The sequence below is a fragment of the Mobula hypostoma genome, chromosome 21 (genome assembly GCF_963921235.1).
Source record: "Mobula hypostoma chromosome 21, sMobHyp1.1, whole genome shotgun sequence".
Taxonomy (NCBI): Eukaryota; Metazoa; Chordata; class Chondrichthyes; order Myliobatiformes; family Myliobatidae; genus Mobula; species Mobula hypostoma.
The window spans coordinates 5,916,561-5,933,173 of NC_086117.1; the positions used below are offsets into that span (position 1 = coordinate 5,916,561).

Consider the following 16,613-nt stretch of genomic DNA (forward strand, 5'->3'; position numbering starts at 1 on the left):
GAGGAGACTTGATGGGCCAAAATGGTCTAATTCTGCTCATATATCATATGGTCTTTATTGAATGAGATAGTTTGCACCTTCTTCCAGAAAATCAATGCAGTATAGTAGACAGCAACATTCCAATTATATGGTATATAGTTTTATTAAATAAATACACAGCTTATAAATTTGAGTGATAAAGCATGTGTAAAGCTGAGTAATAATTCAGAGCACTCTCTACTGAGAAAAAGCTCAAAAAGGCATAGTTGAAAAGGCAATTTAAGTACTATTTAGTTAATAGTACACCCATGATTGTGTAGCCAAGTTTCCATCAAACTCAATATATAAGTTTGCTGATGACACAACAATTGTAGGCCGTATCTCGGGTAATGATGAGTTTGAGTACAGAGAGGAAATTAAGAACCTGGTGGCATGGTGCGAAGACAATAACCTATCCCTCAACGTCAGCAAGATGAAGGAATTGGTTGTTGACTTCAGAAGGAGTAGCGGACTGCACGACCCAACTTACATCGGTGGTGCGCAAGTGGAACAGGTCAAAAGCTTTAAGTTCCTCGGGGTCAATATCACAAATGACCTGACTTGGTCCAACCAAGCAGAGTCCACTGCCAAGAAGGCCCACCAGCACCTTTACTTCCTGAGAAAACTCAAGAAGTTTGGCCTGTCCCCTAAAACCCTCACTAATGTTTATAGATGCACCGTAGAAAGCTTTCTTCTAGGGTGCATCACAACCTGGTATGGAAGTTGTCCTATCCAAGACCGAAAGAAGCAGCAGAAGATTGTGAACACTGCGCAGCACATCACACAAACCAATCTTCCGTCCTTGGACTCACTTTACACCGCACGCTGTTGGAGCAGTGCTGCCAGGATAATCAAGGACATGACCCACCCAGCCAACACACTTTTCGTCCCTCTTCCCTCTGGGAGAAGGCTCAGGAGCTTGAAGACTCGTATGGCCAGATTTGGGAACAGCTTCTTTCCAACTGTGTTAAGACTGCTGAACGGATCCTGACCCGGATCTGGGCCGTACCCTCCAAATATCCGGACCTGCCTCTTGGTTTTTTTGCACTATCTTACTTTCCATTTTTCTATTTTCTGTTTATGATTTATAATTTAAATTTTTAATATTTACTATTGATTTGTAATCCAGGGAGTGGGAAGCGCAGAATCAAATATCGCTATGATGATTGTACATTCTAGTATCAATTGTTTGGCGACGATAAAGTATAAAGTATAATTTACACGATCAGATATAAGGTGAACAAACTATATAACAAGATTTCACATTCAGCAGAAAATGCATCCACCTATAGAGTTGAAGTGCCGTGGTCTATATTAAAAAATGCACTAGAAGAATCAAGTAGCCCTCAAACTGCTCAGGCAATTGATAAGATTAATGTACATATTTATTGTATATAGTTGTTGTGCCTCTCCACTCCTGTGGTGCGCGGGGCAGTAACTTGGCCGTTTCTTTAGCATTTGTCTGTTTTTTACGAGGCCAAGTTGCCAGCTCGACCCTGAACCCAGCACAGATGGAAAACATGCACAGAGCTGGCCAAATTTGATCCTGGGATCACTCGCTTCAAAGTCCGATGTGGATGCCACTACACCATCAGCCGGCCATTGCATATGGTACCATAAAGTTATCATACTCCTGTGCCTAGTGCCACTTTCTGGACATATGCTCAATCTATCTACTATATATACATAAGCCATCTTATTTATTTATATTTATTGTGTTTTTTAATTATTTTGTTGTTTATTTTATTGTGTTTTTTGTGCTGCATCCGAACTGTAGTAACAATTCTTTTGTTCTCCCTTACACTTGTGTATAGGAAATGACATTAAACAATCTTGAATCTATAGTATACAGAACCATAAGATTAATGTACATATTTATTGTAAATGGTACCATAAGGTTAATGTACTCCTGTGCCTAGCGTCACTTTCTGGACATACACTCAATCTATGTATGTAAGCTATCTTATGTATTTATATTTATTGTGTTTTCTTTAATATTATTGGGTTCTTTATCTTATTGTGCTTTTTTTGTGCTGCATCAGATCTGTGGTAACAATTATTTCGTTCTCCTTTACACTTTGTACAGGAAATGACATTAAGCAATCTTGAATCCATAATATTTAGAAGCATAAGATTAATGCACATATTTATTGCATCTAGTCTAAGTATGAGGCTTTAGCTATACGGACTTTTATCTTCATTCAATGTTATTTAAATTAAGTTGTAAATGTACACTACTATTCAGAGTTTCTTAAGAGATATCTTTAGTAGTCAATGTCACTTTTTAAAATAGTTTTTATAGGTAGGAAACCTGCAAAACGATAAAAAAGACAAACTAGGTGATGATAGGAAACCCAGAGCACTATCACTTTAGAATTACAGTAATGATTTTCAACCATACATCATCTGTACTCCCAAGCCATAAAACAGATGGCTGTTTGAATTTCGAAATGGTGTCCAGTCGGAATAAATTTATGTGAAACTGCAAATTAAGCCTCACGTTATATGCATTCTCAATGCCTGAATAAAATACAGCATAATATAAGAATTCATTTGTGAATAAACTTAGTTCTGTTGAAGCTGAAGCTCCACAAGACTTTAATTGAACAATTATAATGCCCAACCAGCTCTCCCTGACTATAAAATTTGTAGCTGTTGAGTAACTAATGAACTGGCTGGTCTAACAAAACAAATTCAAAACATTATATCGATATCACAAATTTATACTTGAATGTGTTAAGCGATCCCTTCATTTAAAAAGACATATTTATTAGACTATCATTAAAGTTTTCTTTTAAAGAACAACCTTCATAAGGTGTAATCCATTAAGTTAGCCAAACTGGAATACTATTAATGGGAAAGAGAGATTTGCCAATAACATAGAATATAAAACAGTGCAGCACAATACAGGCCCTTTAGCCCACAATGTTGTGCTGACATTGTTGACACTGTCCATTATTAAGGACCTCCAGCACCCTGGGCATACCCTTTTGTCACTGTTACCATCAAGTAGGAGGTACAGAAGCCTGAAGGCACATACTCAGCGATTCAGGTACAGCTTCTTCCCCTCTACCATCTGATTCCTAGATGGACATTGAACCCGTGAACACTACCTCACTCTTTTAATATATGTTATTTCTGTTATTTGCACGATTATTAATCTATTCAGTATATGTATATTATAATTGGTTTATGTATTTGTTATTATTATTATTTATTTTTCTTATTATTATTATTTGATATTGCATTGAACTGCTGCTGCTAAGTTAACAAATTTCACAACACATGCCAGTGATAATAAACTAATTCTGATTCTGATTTTATAACCTACTCTAAGATCAATCTAACCCTTCCCTCCCACATAACCTTCCGTTTTTCTTTCACCCATGTGTCTATCTAAGAGCCTATTAAACCACTTTAATGTATCTGTCTCCATCATCACCCCTGGCAGTGTGTTCCATGCATGCACCACTCAGTGCAAAGTAAAAACTTACCTCTGTTTTTCACCAAACGCCTTAAAATTAAGCCTTCTTGTATTAGCTATTTTTGTCCTGGGAAGAGGTGCTAGCTATTCACCCTGTCTTTATCTCTTACCAACTTGTCAAGCTACTAAGTCACCTTCCATTCTTCTTCGCTCCAAAAAGGAAAGCCTTGGCTCGCTCAGCCTATCCTCATGGTTATGCTCTCTAACCCAAGCAGCTCATTTATCTCATCTGTTGTTTCAATTTATCTCACCGACAGAAAGTGGCAAGGATCTTACAGGAACTTTTGAAAGTCTGATATCCATGCAGCTAGCTTAAGGGTTGTCATGGTATACGCTAGTAGATTCTTTGCATTGTATTGTCATCTGCCTGGCTGTTCCACTATCATCTCCTTCCTCTTAGGCCCATCACCCCTACTGGGGCATAGGCCGCCGACAACACTTTCACCACACAACTTCAGATAGCTTGCAGGTAAAGATTCTTCCTCTCCTAGGGATGAGGACTTTAGAGCTTCTGTTGAAGTTTCTGTCGCTCTGGATTTTTAAGGGACGGGGTCGCTGGCCCCATGCTCAACCCTCCTCCTTTCTGAAGGGCTTGGGACCGTCCGTGGCAGAGTTCTGTCCGACCATGGGAACACCAAAATGGTCAAATTAATTTTAATACATATTGCCATTTTCTAGTCCAGATTTTAAAACTTATTCTGGAAAAAGAAACAATTAACTACCAATCTGCAGGCAACGTCACTTAAATTTATCTATTAATAGACAAACTTGGTTATATAGTGAACAAACAAAGCTTGTTAATCTAAACAGGGGAAACAAAACTTATTAAGTAGTTCTTTCCTGATTTATGATAAAAGGCAAACTGAAAGATTGCCCGCAGCTATAGAGCATGGCTTCAGATCTACAAAAATATATTTTCAAGAACTGGCACTCAATCTATTTTATTGAAGTATGTATACTATGTAGCTCTGAAGTGCTTTTTTTAAAGTCAACTCCACGTGCAGTTAGATTCTGGAAAGTGTTCTTTCCTAGTCTTTCATAATCCTAAAATACCAACAGCACAAGTAGTAAATTCTGTGTCACTCAATACAAACTTGGATACTTCCTTGAGTTCAAACAATAATTCCTTTATTTTTAAGACCAAAAGACCATAAGATATAGGAGGAGAATTAGGCTATTTGGCCCATTGAGTCTGCTCCATTTCATCATGGCTGATGCAACAGCTGCAAATAGTAACTATATTTTACTACTTACATACCTACTGCCCATTACGACTCTAGCATTACAGGCAACAACGAAGATCCTCCATCTCTGGTGGTGTTCAGGGCTTCCTTCATCATGTCAGTAGCTTCCTCTTGGTTTTCACTACTGTCATTTATGCAAGTCCCAAGTAAAGACTCAGGAATACCATCGCACTCAGATGCAGAAGGATTCTTCATTGCTGTTTCTGTAACAAATTTGTTTTACTAGTCAGGGTTGTTAACCCTGAGTTGTATCCCCAAATCCAGAGGTCTGGTGGACTACTCTTAGTATGGTCTCAACCTTTTGACCGGTTTGGCGTGGGTGACCCCACCAAAAGCCAAAAGCATAAGGCCTGACTCCAGCCAGCACAGCTCTCCGGGTCACTGAGGCTCACAAGCCTACAAATCACAACAAGGTTGTGGTCCCCTTGGAGGTTTACTTTTAATACTCTTCAGAAAACAGTTTGTGTTCCACTTGTCCCTACAAAGTATTGCAAGGACTGCTGAGGAGATCATCTCTTTTTCACCCATCAGAGATATTTATCAGGAGTATAATTAATATCTGCAATTACCATTGATCAAAAATAAAGGAATTCTTGTTTCAATGCAAAGGAAATACCCAGATTTGTATTGTGTGACACAGAATTTGTTACTTTTATGCGTGGTATACATACTTCAATAAAATAGATTGAGTGCTGATTGTGTTCTTAGCATTGTCAATAATCCCTCCCAACAATCCAACAAAATCTTAAACCCACTACCATCAGGCAGGAGGAACTATAGCATTAGGACAAGGACTGTTAGGATACGAAACAGCTTCTTCTCCCAGGATGTGAGACTGAACTCCCTGCCACCACCCGGGTCTCATCATTTACGAAGCACCAACAGCGTTATACTGTTTACTTTTCAATTATGCTAAATGTCAATCTTCTGGAATATATTTTATTATTTGTTAGTTTTTTTGTGATAATATTACTTCATATGTAGCGTGTGTGCGTGTGTGTGTGGGGTATATGTTGTACATCTTGGTCAGGAGAACAAAGCTTTGTTTGGTAGTATACATGTGTATGTTTGAATGACAATGAACTTGAACTTGAAAACACATGAACAGGTATATGGAGGAATTTAAGGTGGGGGGTTATATGGGAGGCAGGGTTTGAGGGTCGGCACAACATTGTGGGCCGAAGGGCCTGTACTGTGCTGTACTATTCTATGTTCTATGTTCTATGTTACACATACTTCCTAAAAGTCTCCATACCTGTTGTAAGTTGATATACAATGTCTATATTTTCAACATACTATTGACTTGCAAATAGCATATCGTTTTGTTTTTGTGTATTTAATTCAAGAAATAGTAAAGAACTGAGCTGCTAATAGTTCCCTTTAAAACAAAAATGAACGATTTGTATTAGATCAGTTGAAAAAATGAGCAGACTCAGGATTCCTGTCCAACTGCAGATATCCCGAATTTGCTGGCTGCTGTTTGCTGACAATTTCACAACTGTGATCCCTGTGGAGTCCAACAGAAGAAAGCAAACTTGAGACAATTATCCGGCAGTTAAAGTGGTGAATCTAGCTGCTGATCATACATCAGGCTATGATTAGCATAGGAAAAGCTAGTCCGTTCATTTGAAAAGAGTGGAGTGCTAGAGTCACAGGGCACGGCAGCACAGAAGCAAGCCCTTCAGCCCATCTATTGTGTGCTTGCAAGAGATAAAAGATCATCTTTAGGTGATTTATATTTTTTGTTGAAGTTTAATTTCTTCAAATTTTCTACAAGTGTTCGTGTGTTTTCATTTATTAAGCAAGTGACACAAATATTAAAATGTCAATCAATTTTTCCCTCGTTGCTTCTTGCGACATGACTTCCTTTGATATTCCCATGTGACAGCATGACAGCACACGAGACCCTGTTACCCCAGGTAACACCCTGCCAGTGGGGCTCAGGACGCTCAGGAAGCACATTAACAGCTGGAGATCAACAGAGGTTAAGGTCGCACTTACCACAGTAAATTCAGGCCTATTAAAGAAATACCTCTCACTTAGACAAGCTGGGAAATTAAAATACAGTCAAAATGAATTGAAATAATAAATCATAAGAATTTAAACAGCTTAGGAAATTAATCTATTTTCAATTTGAAGAATGACTTACCTCCATTAAACTTGAATGCACTCCGATGAGATAGGGCATCGGTGCACTATAGAGGGAAAAAAAATTCATGTTAATCTTTGCAACTCTCAATTGGATTTATAGAGCAGATTGAAAACACCAAATGAATCAACCAATTTTGAAACAATCTAACAGACAAATAACATTAAACCTTGAAATGTGAAATTCAGACCCACATTTAAAAGGTTATGAGGAATTAAACAAGGAAAAATAAATCTCTTAATAGTTGTAGATCTCTTGAAGCTACAATTACTTTGAGCCTCACTGCAAACAGAGGTCATTCAACCATTCCATAATACAAATTACAGTTAATGTCACTAATAGTGAAATTTAACTTCTGCCGCAGAGAAAAAAGACCAAAACCAAATCACCACTCTCTCACACTTTACAACATTATCTTTAAGTCATCAAAGAAGAAAAAAAAACAGGTGGTGTATAAAATAAGCTGGCAGTTTGCCTTCACCCAGTTTACATGACAGCCAAATTAAAATTTCATTTTCTGAAAGTTAAGAGACAAATAACATAAGAAATGTGAGTTGGTGGTAAGGAAGGCAAATGCAATGTTCACGTTCTTTCAAGAGGACTAGAATGTAAAGCAAGGATGTAATGCTGAGGCTTAAAAAAGCACTGGTCAGACCAAAAGTTCAAAGTAAATTTGTTATCGACGTATATGTCAGCACATACAACCCTGAGATTCATTTTCTTGCGGGCATACTCAATAAATCCAATAACCATAATAGAAGCAATGAAAGACTATACCCACAGAGTGGACAACCAGTGTGCAAAAGACAACAAACTGTGCAAATACAAAAAGAAAGAAATAATAATAATAAATAAATAAGCAATAACTATTGAGAACATGAGATAAAGAGTCCTTTGAAAGTGAATCCATAGGTTCTGGGAATAGTTCTGTGATGGGGCAAGGGAAGTTGAGCGAAGTTATTCCCTCTGGTTCAAGAGCCTGATGGTTGAGGGGTAATAACTGTTCCTGAACCTGGTGGTGTGAGTCCTGAGACTCCTGTACCTTCTTCCTGAAGGCAGCAGTGAGAAGAGCGCATGGCCTGGGTGGTGGGGGTCCTTGATGATGGATGCTGCTTTCCTGCAACAACACTTCATGTAGATATGCTCAATAATGGCGAGTGCTTTACCTGTGATAGACTGGGTCATATCCACTAACTTTTGAAGGATCTTCCAGGGTATTTTTGGAGTGTTGTGAGTAGTTTTGAGCCTCTTATCTAAGAAAGAATGTACTGGCATTGGAGAGAGTCCTGAGGAAATGAACAAGAATGATCTCAGGAATGAAAGGGTTAACTTATGAGGAGTATTTGAGAGTCTGTACCGCTGAAGTTTAGAAGAACGAGGGGAGATCTCATTGAAATCTGTCAAATATTGAAAGGCCTAGACAGAGTGGACGTAGAGAGAATGTTTGCTATAGTGGGAGAGCCAAGGACCAGAGGGCACAGCATCATAATAGAAGGAACGTCTCAACAGAATAAAGCTGATGAGAAATTTCTTTAGCCAGAGGGTGGTGAATCTGTGGAATTCACTGTCACAGACAGTTGTGGAGGCCACGCCATTGGGTGTATTTAAAGTGCAGGTTGATATGTTCTTGATTAGTAAGGGCATCAGAGGTTACGGGGAGAAGGCAGAAGAATGGGTTTGAGAGGGATAATAAATCAGCCATGATTGAATGGTGGGGCTGACGATGGGTCAACTGGTCTAACTCTGCTCCTATGTCTTACGGTATTAAGAAACAGGAACAAAAATGTGCATCTTCAAGCCAGTTGCTCTAGTCAGCAAGATCAAGGCTGATCCTGCATGTATCCACATTCCCACCAATCCTCTTTCCTCTTATTGCCTGACAGCTGAAAGGCAGAACAGGCATAGTGGGCTGAATGGCCTTCTCCTGCTTTTATTTAGGCTGTCTGTATACTCAACAAATTTGTACAAGAGATTCTGCAGATGTTGAAAATCCAGAGTAACACACACAAAATGCTGGAGGAACTCAACAGGCCAGGCAGCATCTATGGAGGGGAATGAACAGTCAATGTTTCAGGCCAAGACCTTAGTTCTGATGAAGGGTCTTGGCCTTAAACTTAACTATCTATTCCCCTCCATAGATGCTGGCTGACGAACAGATTATTTGCAGCCCTTTTAGAGATTTCAATCAATTACTAACCAAACAAAAATTTTCTCTTAATCTCAATCCTGAAGGTCAAACCCCATATCTTGAGTGTTTACCCAAGGCCGTAGTTCCAAAAACTCTTTTCAGAATCTTAAGGAGCTCAAAGAGACCATATCTCATTACTTTAAATTCCAATTGCAGAAGTTTCCCCAATCAATCTTCGGAATCCCTTAATAGTTAATAACTTATTTGTCCCAGCCCTGATTATTCAAGGAGCAATTCTTCGCTACTTCCACTCAAATTGAAGAGATCTTGTCTCATCCCCCGTAGCCAGGGATATATCACTGCAGTTATTTATCAGAATTTGGTCAAATGTGACTTCTCCTTAACAAATACATGTCGACTATAGCTAATTGTATTTTGAATTTCTAGATACAGTACCTTGTCCTACCATTTCCAAATTTCCACAATGACACATTTCATTGTATGTTTCAATTACATATGATAAATAAAGCTGATCTTCTTTAATCTTTAAATCTTTACTATTTTATCTATCGGGAGTTGATATGATTCCGTGTTAGAGTCACATTCACAATCAGGTTTAATATGCGGGCATATGTTATGAAATAATTTGTTTAGCAGCAGCAGAACATTGCAATACATAATAACAAAAACTTTAAACTATAAATTACAATAAGAAAGAGCGACAGGAAAAAAGAAAAAAAAAGTAGTAAGGTAGTATTCATGAGTTCATTGTCCATTCAGAAATCTAATGGCAGAGGGGAAAAAGCTGTTCTGGAATCATTCAATGTGTCTTCAGACTCCTGTACCTCCTCCTTGACAGTGGCAATGAGAAGAGGGCTTGCCCTGAATGATGGGGTCCTTCATGACAGACGCCACCTTTTGACGGTGTCCTCGATGGTGGGGAGGCTAGTGCCCATGATGCAGCCGAGTTTGTAACTTTCTGCAGCTTTTTCTGATCCTGTGCAGTGGCCCCTCCGTACCAGATGGTGATGCAACCGGTCAGAATGCTCTCCATGGTACATCTGTAGAAACTTGCAAGAGTTTTTGGTGATCAGAAGGTGACCTAAATGAAACGATTAAATGTTGAAAGGCCTCGACAGAATGGATGTGGAGAGGATGTTTCCTATGATGGGAGAGTCTAGGACCAAACGCCACAGCCCCAGAATAGAAAGGTGTCCTTTTAGAACAGAGATAAGGAGGAATTTATTTAAGCAGAGAGTGGTCAATCTGTGGAAATCATTGCAACAGGCAACTGTGGAAGCCATGTCTTTATGTTTATTTAAGGCAGTGGTTGATAGATTCTTGATTACTTAGGACATGAAGGGTTACAGGGAGAAGGCAGGGGGTTGGAGCTGAGAGGGAAAATGGATCAGCCACGATGAAATGGTGGTGTAGACTTGACGGGCCAAATGGCCTAATTCTGATCCTATACCTTATGGTCTCACGGCCAGTAGGGGTGCACCTTTTGATTCACACAGTCCTCCAGAACCAAATGCAAAAGGTACAAATACACAAAATACAAAAGCTAGCTCTTATTTCTAAACTAACAGAATACTTCCTGTAGCTTCATTTCGTCTCAATTTTTCCTTCAAAGCATTCCACAAATACAATTATAAATTAACACAGAGCTCTATAAAAATTGATGGAATTATGCAGATAAAAGAAATGAATATACAGAGTGAAATTGACACACATACTCACAATGGGAACAGCATACAGAAATCAACAAGTGGAATGTGTGAAGCCATCAAAAGATAGACTACAATTGTTCTTATATCATGAAGCAGAGACCTATCAAAAACATATTCAGATATTTATTGTACATGAAAGTCCATGCTGAGCCTCAATTGAAAACTTACTTGAATCATATCCTTTAAACGGAATATCTTCCTTTCATACCCCTGTGTAAGATGTGTCAAAGATGAAAACACTCTGAAGTATTGTCTATAAACTATTCATGAAACTAGTCTTTCAAAGTAAAACATGAGCCTGAGTTTTTATTTAAAGAAACTGGAATCTCAGTTCAGCATGCTCGGAAAGATTAGATTTCTTAGATCAGATTAGCTTTACTTGTCAAATGTACATAGAAACATACAGTGAGATGCGTCCTTTGCCTCAAATCAAATCAGCAAGAATTGTGCTGGGCAGCCCACAGGTGTCACCATGCTTCCGGTGTAGACCTAGCCTGCCCACAGCACACTAACCCTAACTGCACATCTTTGGAATGTGAGAGGAAACCGGAGAGCCAGGAGGAAAGGCACACAGTCACGGGGAGAATGTACAGACCTCTTATAGACAGCAGCGGTAATTGAACTCTGACCTTACAACTGGCACTGTGAAGCATTGCACTAACCGCTATGCTACCATGCCAGAAATGCCTCCTTCAAGATATGGGCAGAAAGCTTACTTCTTACAAACCTACAGATGTACTCCCCTAACCCCTGTGCAGGTTAGTCTTGTTGCTAATTCCAGAAATAAATGTGTTTAGGTTGAGTGCTGCCTATCTTATATGTTAATATAAAACATGTAACCGGAAGACCACAGTCTGTGCGGATTGGTGATAACATATCCTCCTCGCTGACAATCAACATTGTGCTTAGCCCACTGCTCTACTCTCTGTATACACATGACTGTGTGGCTAGGCATAGCTCAAATACCATCGAGAATTTGCTGACGATACAACCATTGTTGGTAGAATCTCAGGTGGTGACGAGAGGGCGTACAGGAGTGAGATATGCCAACTAGTGGAGTGCTGCAGCAACAACCTGGCACTGAACGTCAGTGAGATGAAAGAGCTGATTGTGGACTTCAGGAAGGGTAAGATGAAGGAACACATACCAATCCTCATAGAGGGATCAGAAGTGGAGAGAGTGAGCTGCTTCAAGTTCCTGGGTGTCAAGATCTCTGAGGATCTAACCTAGTTCCAAATATCAATGTAGTTATAAAGAAGGCAAGACAGCGGCTATACTTCATTAGGAGTTTGACGAGATTTGGCATGTCAACAAATACACTCAAAAACTTCTATAGTTGTACAGTGGAGAGCATTCTGACAGGCTACATCATTGTCTGGTATGGAGGGGTTACTGCACAGGACCGAAAGAGGCTGCGGAAGGTTGTAAATCTAGTCAGCTCCATCTTGGGTACTAGCCTACGTAGTACCCAGCACATCTTTAGGGAGCGGAGTCTCCGAAAGGAGGTGTCCATTATTAAGGACCTCCAGCACTCAGGGCATGCCTTTTCTTCACTGTTACCATCAGGTAGGAGGTACAGAAGCCTGAAGGCACACACTCAGCGATTCAGGAACAGCTTCTTCCCCTCTGCCATCCAATTCTTAAATGGACATTGAATCTTTGGACACTGCTTCACTTTTTTTAATATATAGTATTTCTGTTTTTGCATATTTTTTTGAATCTATTCAATATACGTATACTGTAATTGATTTACTTATTTATTATTATTATTATCTTTTTTTCTCTGCTGGATTATGTATTGCATTGAACTGATGCTGCTAAGTTAACAAATTACAGGTCACATGCCAGTGGTAATAAACTTGATTCTGACTAATATAGAATGTGCTTTGCATTCACATTTTACAAATGCAGTTTTTTGCAAACATTAATCTTCTTGACCTCATTGCGGAGAGCTTTTCTTAGGTATAAAATGTCAATGCTCATAAATTGAATAGGTTAGGACTTTATTCCTTGGAACGTAGAAGACTGAGGAGAGATTTGATAGAGGTATACAAAACTGTGACGAGTCTAGTTAGGGAAAATGCAAACTGAAGTTGGGTGGGACTACAACTGGAGGTCATGGGTTAAGGGTGAAAGGTTAAAATGTTTAAGGGAAACATGAGGGGAAATTTCTTCATTCAGAGGGTCATGAGAGTGTGGAAGAAGCTGCTAACACAAGTGGTGGGTGTGAGCTCGATTTCAACATTTAAGAGAAGTTTGGATAGGTACATGGATGGAGCTATGGTCCCGGTGTAGGTCGATTGGATTAGGCAATTTATATGGTTTTGCATGGACTAGATGGGCCAAAGGGCCTGTTTCTGTGACTCTATAAAATATATGTACACTCAGAAGTCACTTTATTAGGTACAGGAGGTATCTACATTGACAACATACAATGTGTATGTTCATGGTTTTCTGTTGCTGTAGTCCATCCACTTTAACGTTTGCGGCACTGTGTGTTCAGAGACGCTCTTCTGCACACCACTGTAGTAATGAATGGTCATATGAGTTATTGTCACCTGCCTGTCAGCTTGAACCTTTCTCCTCTGACCTCTCTCATTAACGAGACATTTTTGCCGACAGAAATGCCACTTACTGGATGTTTTTATTTTCACAACATTTTCTATAAACTCCAGAGACTGTTGTACATGAACATCTCAGATCAGCAGTTTCTGAGATACTCAAACCACCCCATCTGGAACCAACAACCATTCCACAGCCAAAGTCACTTAGATCATGTTTCTTCCCCATTCTGATGTTTGGTCTGAACAATAACTGAACCTCTTGACCACGTCACCTACTTTTATGCACTGAGTTGCTGCCACCTGATTGGCTAACTAGATATTTGCATTAATGAGCAGATATACAGGTATACCTAATAAAGTGATCTCATTAGAATCAGAATCAGATTCAGATCGATTACTACTGACATGATGCATTGTGACAACAATATAGTGTAATACATAAAAAATTAATATACTGAAAGTTACAAAAAGAATTAAACAAGTTGTGTAGAAAGAGAACAAAATCGTGAGGTAGTGTTCATGGGATCATAGACTGTTCAGAAATCTGATGCAGGATGGAAAAACATTGCAAACGTGTCTTCAGGCTTATGTACCTCCTCTCTGATTTGTAGTAACAAGAAGAGTGTATGTCCTAGATGGCATTGGTCCTTCATGATGGATGCCACCTTCTTGAGGCATTGCCTTTCAAAGATTTCTTTGATGGTGGGAGGCTATTGCCCACGATGGAGAGGGCTGAGTTTACAACACTTGGCAGTTTATTCCAATCCTGTGCAGTGGACCTTTCGTACCAAACATCATCCCGTTAGAAAGTTAGAATGCTCTCCAAGGTACATCCATGTAAAAATTTGCAAGAGTCTTTGCTGACTTACTAAATTTCTTAAAACTGTTAATGAAATATTGCCACTGGTGTGCCTCCTTTGTAATTGCATCAATATGTTGAGCCCAGAATAGATCTTAAGGGATGTTGACATCCAAAACTTGAAACTGCTCACCCTTTATTGTGCTGATCCCTCAAGGAGGAATGGTATACAGTATGTTTTCCTGATTTCCCCTTCCTGAAGCCCACAACCAATTGCTTGGTTTTAGTGACATTAAGTGCAAGGTTGTTTTTGTGACACCAATCAACTAGCTGATCTATCTCACTTGTGTGTGTTGCTGATTTAAATGGAAGATATCTGCTGTTCTCTATGTACAGAAAGTGTGCAAAAGTGTGGACAAAGGGTAGCTTTGAATACTAGATAGTGGAGATCTTCCCTCATTATTCAATTCAATTCAAGTTCAATTGTCATTCAACCATACATGAATACCCATGATACAGCCAGACGAGACAACTTTACACTGGGGCCAAGATGCAAAACACAGCACCAACATTCACACACAGCACAAAGCACACATAGTCAAGTCAAGTCAAGTCACTTTTTATTGTCATTTCGACCACAACTACTGGTACAGTACACAGTAAAAATGAGACAACGTTTTTCAGGACCATGGTGCTCCATGAACAATACAAAAACCACACTGAACTACATAAAACAACACAAAACTACACTAGACTACAGACCTACCCAGGACTGCATAAAGTGCACAAAACAGTGCAGGCATTACAATAAATAATAAACAAGACAATAGGCACAGTAGAGGGCAGTAGGTTGGTGTCAGTCCAGGCTCTGGGTATTGAGGAATCTGATGACTTGGGGGAAGAAACCGTTACATAGTCTGGTCGTGAGAGCCCGAATACTTCGGTGCCTTTTGCCAGATGGCAGGAGGGAGAAGAGTTTGTGAGGGGTGCGTGGGGTCCTTCATAATACTGTTTGCTTTGCGGATGCAGCATGTGGTGTAAATGTCTCTAATAGCGGGAAGAGAGACCCTGATGATCTTCTCAGCTGACCTCACCATCTGCTGCAGGGTCTTGCGATCTGAGATGGTGCAATTTCCGAACCAGGCAGTGATGCAGCTGCTCAGGATGCTCTCAATACAACCTCTGTAGAATGTGGTGAGGATTGGGGGTGGGAGATGGACTTTTCTCAGCCTTCACAGAAAGTAGAGATGCTGCTGGGCTTTCTTTGCTATGGAGCTGGTGTTGAGGGACCAGGTGAGATTCTCCGCCAGGGGAACACCAAGAAATTTGGTGCTCTTAACGATCTCTACAGAGGAGTTGTCGATGTTCAGCGGAGAGTGGTCATTCCGTGTCCTCCTGAAGTCAACAACTATCTCTTTTGTTTAGTTCACATTCAGAGACAGGTTGTTGGCTCTGCACCAGTTCGTTAGCTGCTGCACCTCCTCTCTGTATGCTGATGAGACCTCCTCGTCGTTCTTGCTGATGAGACCCACCACGGTCGTGTCATCGGCGAACTTGATGATGTGGTTCGAGCTGTGTATTGCAGCACAGTCGTGGGTCAGCAGAGTGAACAGCAGTGGACTGAGCACACAGCCCTGGGGAGCCCCCGTGCTCAGTGTGATGGTGTTGTAGCACATACAAGATACAAGTAACAACAGAAAACTAACCCCTTTCCCACTGCCCTCGACCCATATAAGGAAAGGACTTTTTTTTTTCTCCAGGATTTGGGTGGATGATAGCAGGTTTGTGATTTCAAGAACATCTGTCAGAGCATAGAGAATTGGTGGAAATGGGTGGGTGGCTGTGCAGATCTGTGGAGCTCGGCTGGGACGATCCAACAAGAGACAGGGCCCAGAGGAAGGAAGTCAGGTGGGCTTGACATTTTAGAAATGTATCATTCAGCATGTTAAAACTGCAGCACTATCTAAGTTCAAAGTTCAAAGTGAATTTATTACCATAGTACATACATGTCACCACATACAGCCCTGAGATTCATTTACTTGCAGGTATACACAGTAAATCCAAGAACCATAAAAGAATCAATGTAAGATCGTATCCAACAAAGCGGACAAGCAACCGACGTGCAAAAGATAACAAAATGTGCAATGCAAAGAGAGAAAATAATAATAAATAAGCAATAAATATCGAGAACCTGAGATAAAGGGTCATTGAAAGTGAGTCCATAGGTTGTGGGAAATGTTCAGTAATGGGGCAAGTGAAGTTGGATGAAGTTATCCCTTCTGGTACAGGAGCCTGATGGTTGAGCGGTAATAACTGTTGCTGAACCTCATGGTGAGAGTCCAGAAGCTCCTGTACCTCCTTCCTGATGACTGCAGGAAGAAGGAAACACGACCTGGGTGTCAGAGGTCCCTGATGCTGCTTTCCTGTGACAGTGCTCCCTGTAGATGTGCTTAATGGAGGAGAGGACTTTACCTGTGATGGATTGGGCTATATCCAC

The 16,613-nt window shown here is 40.1% G+C and overlaps 1 protein-coding gene across 5 annotated transcripts in view; it reads right to left on the reverse strand.

The window, feature by feature from the left end:
- Positions 1 to 16,613, reverse strand: part of LOC134359757 (DENN domain-containing protein 1A-like) — a 634,195-nt gene that overhangs the window by 241,949 nt on the left and 375,633 nt on the right. For all 5 annotated transcript variants that reach the window (XM_063073354.1, XM_063073353.1, XM_063073352.1 and 2 more), the window contains exon 11: positions 6,896 to 6,941. In XM_063073354.1, coding sequence (XP_062929424.1) covers positions 6,896 to 6,941 — 46 coding nt within the window. The remainder of the gene's footprint in view (positions 1 to 6,895; positions 6,942 to 16,613) is intronic.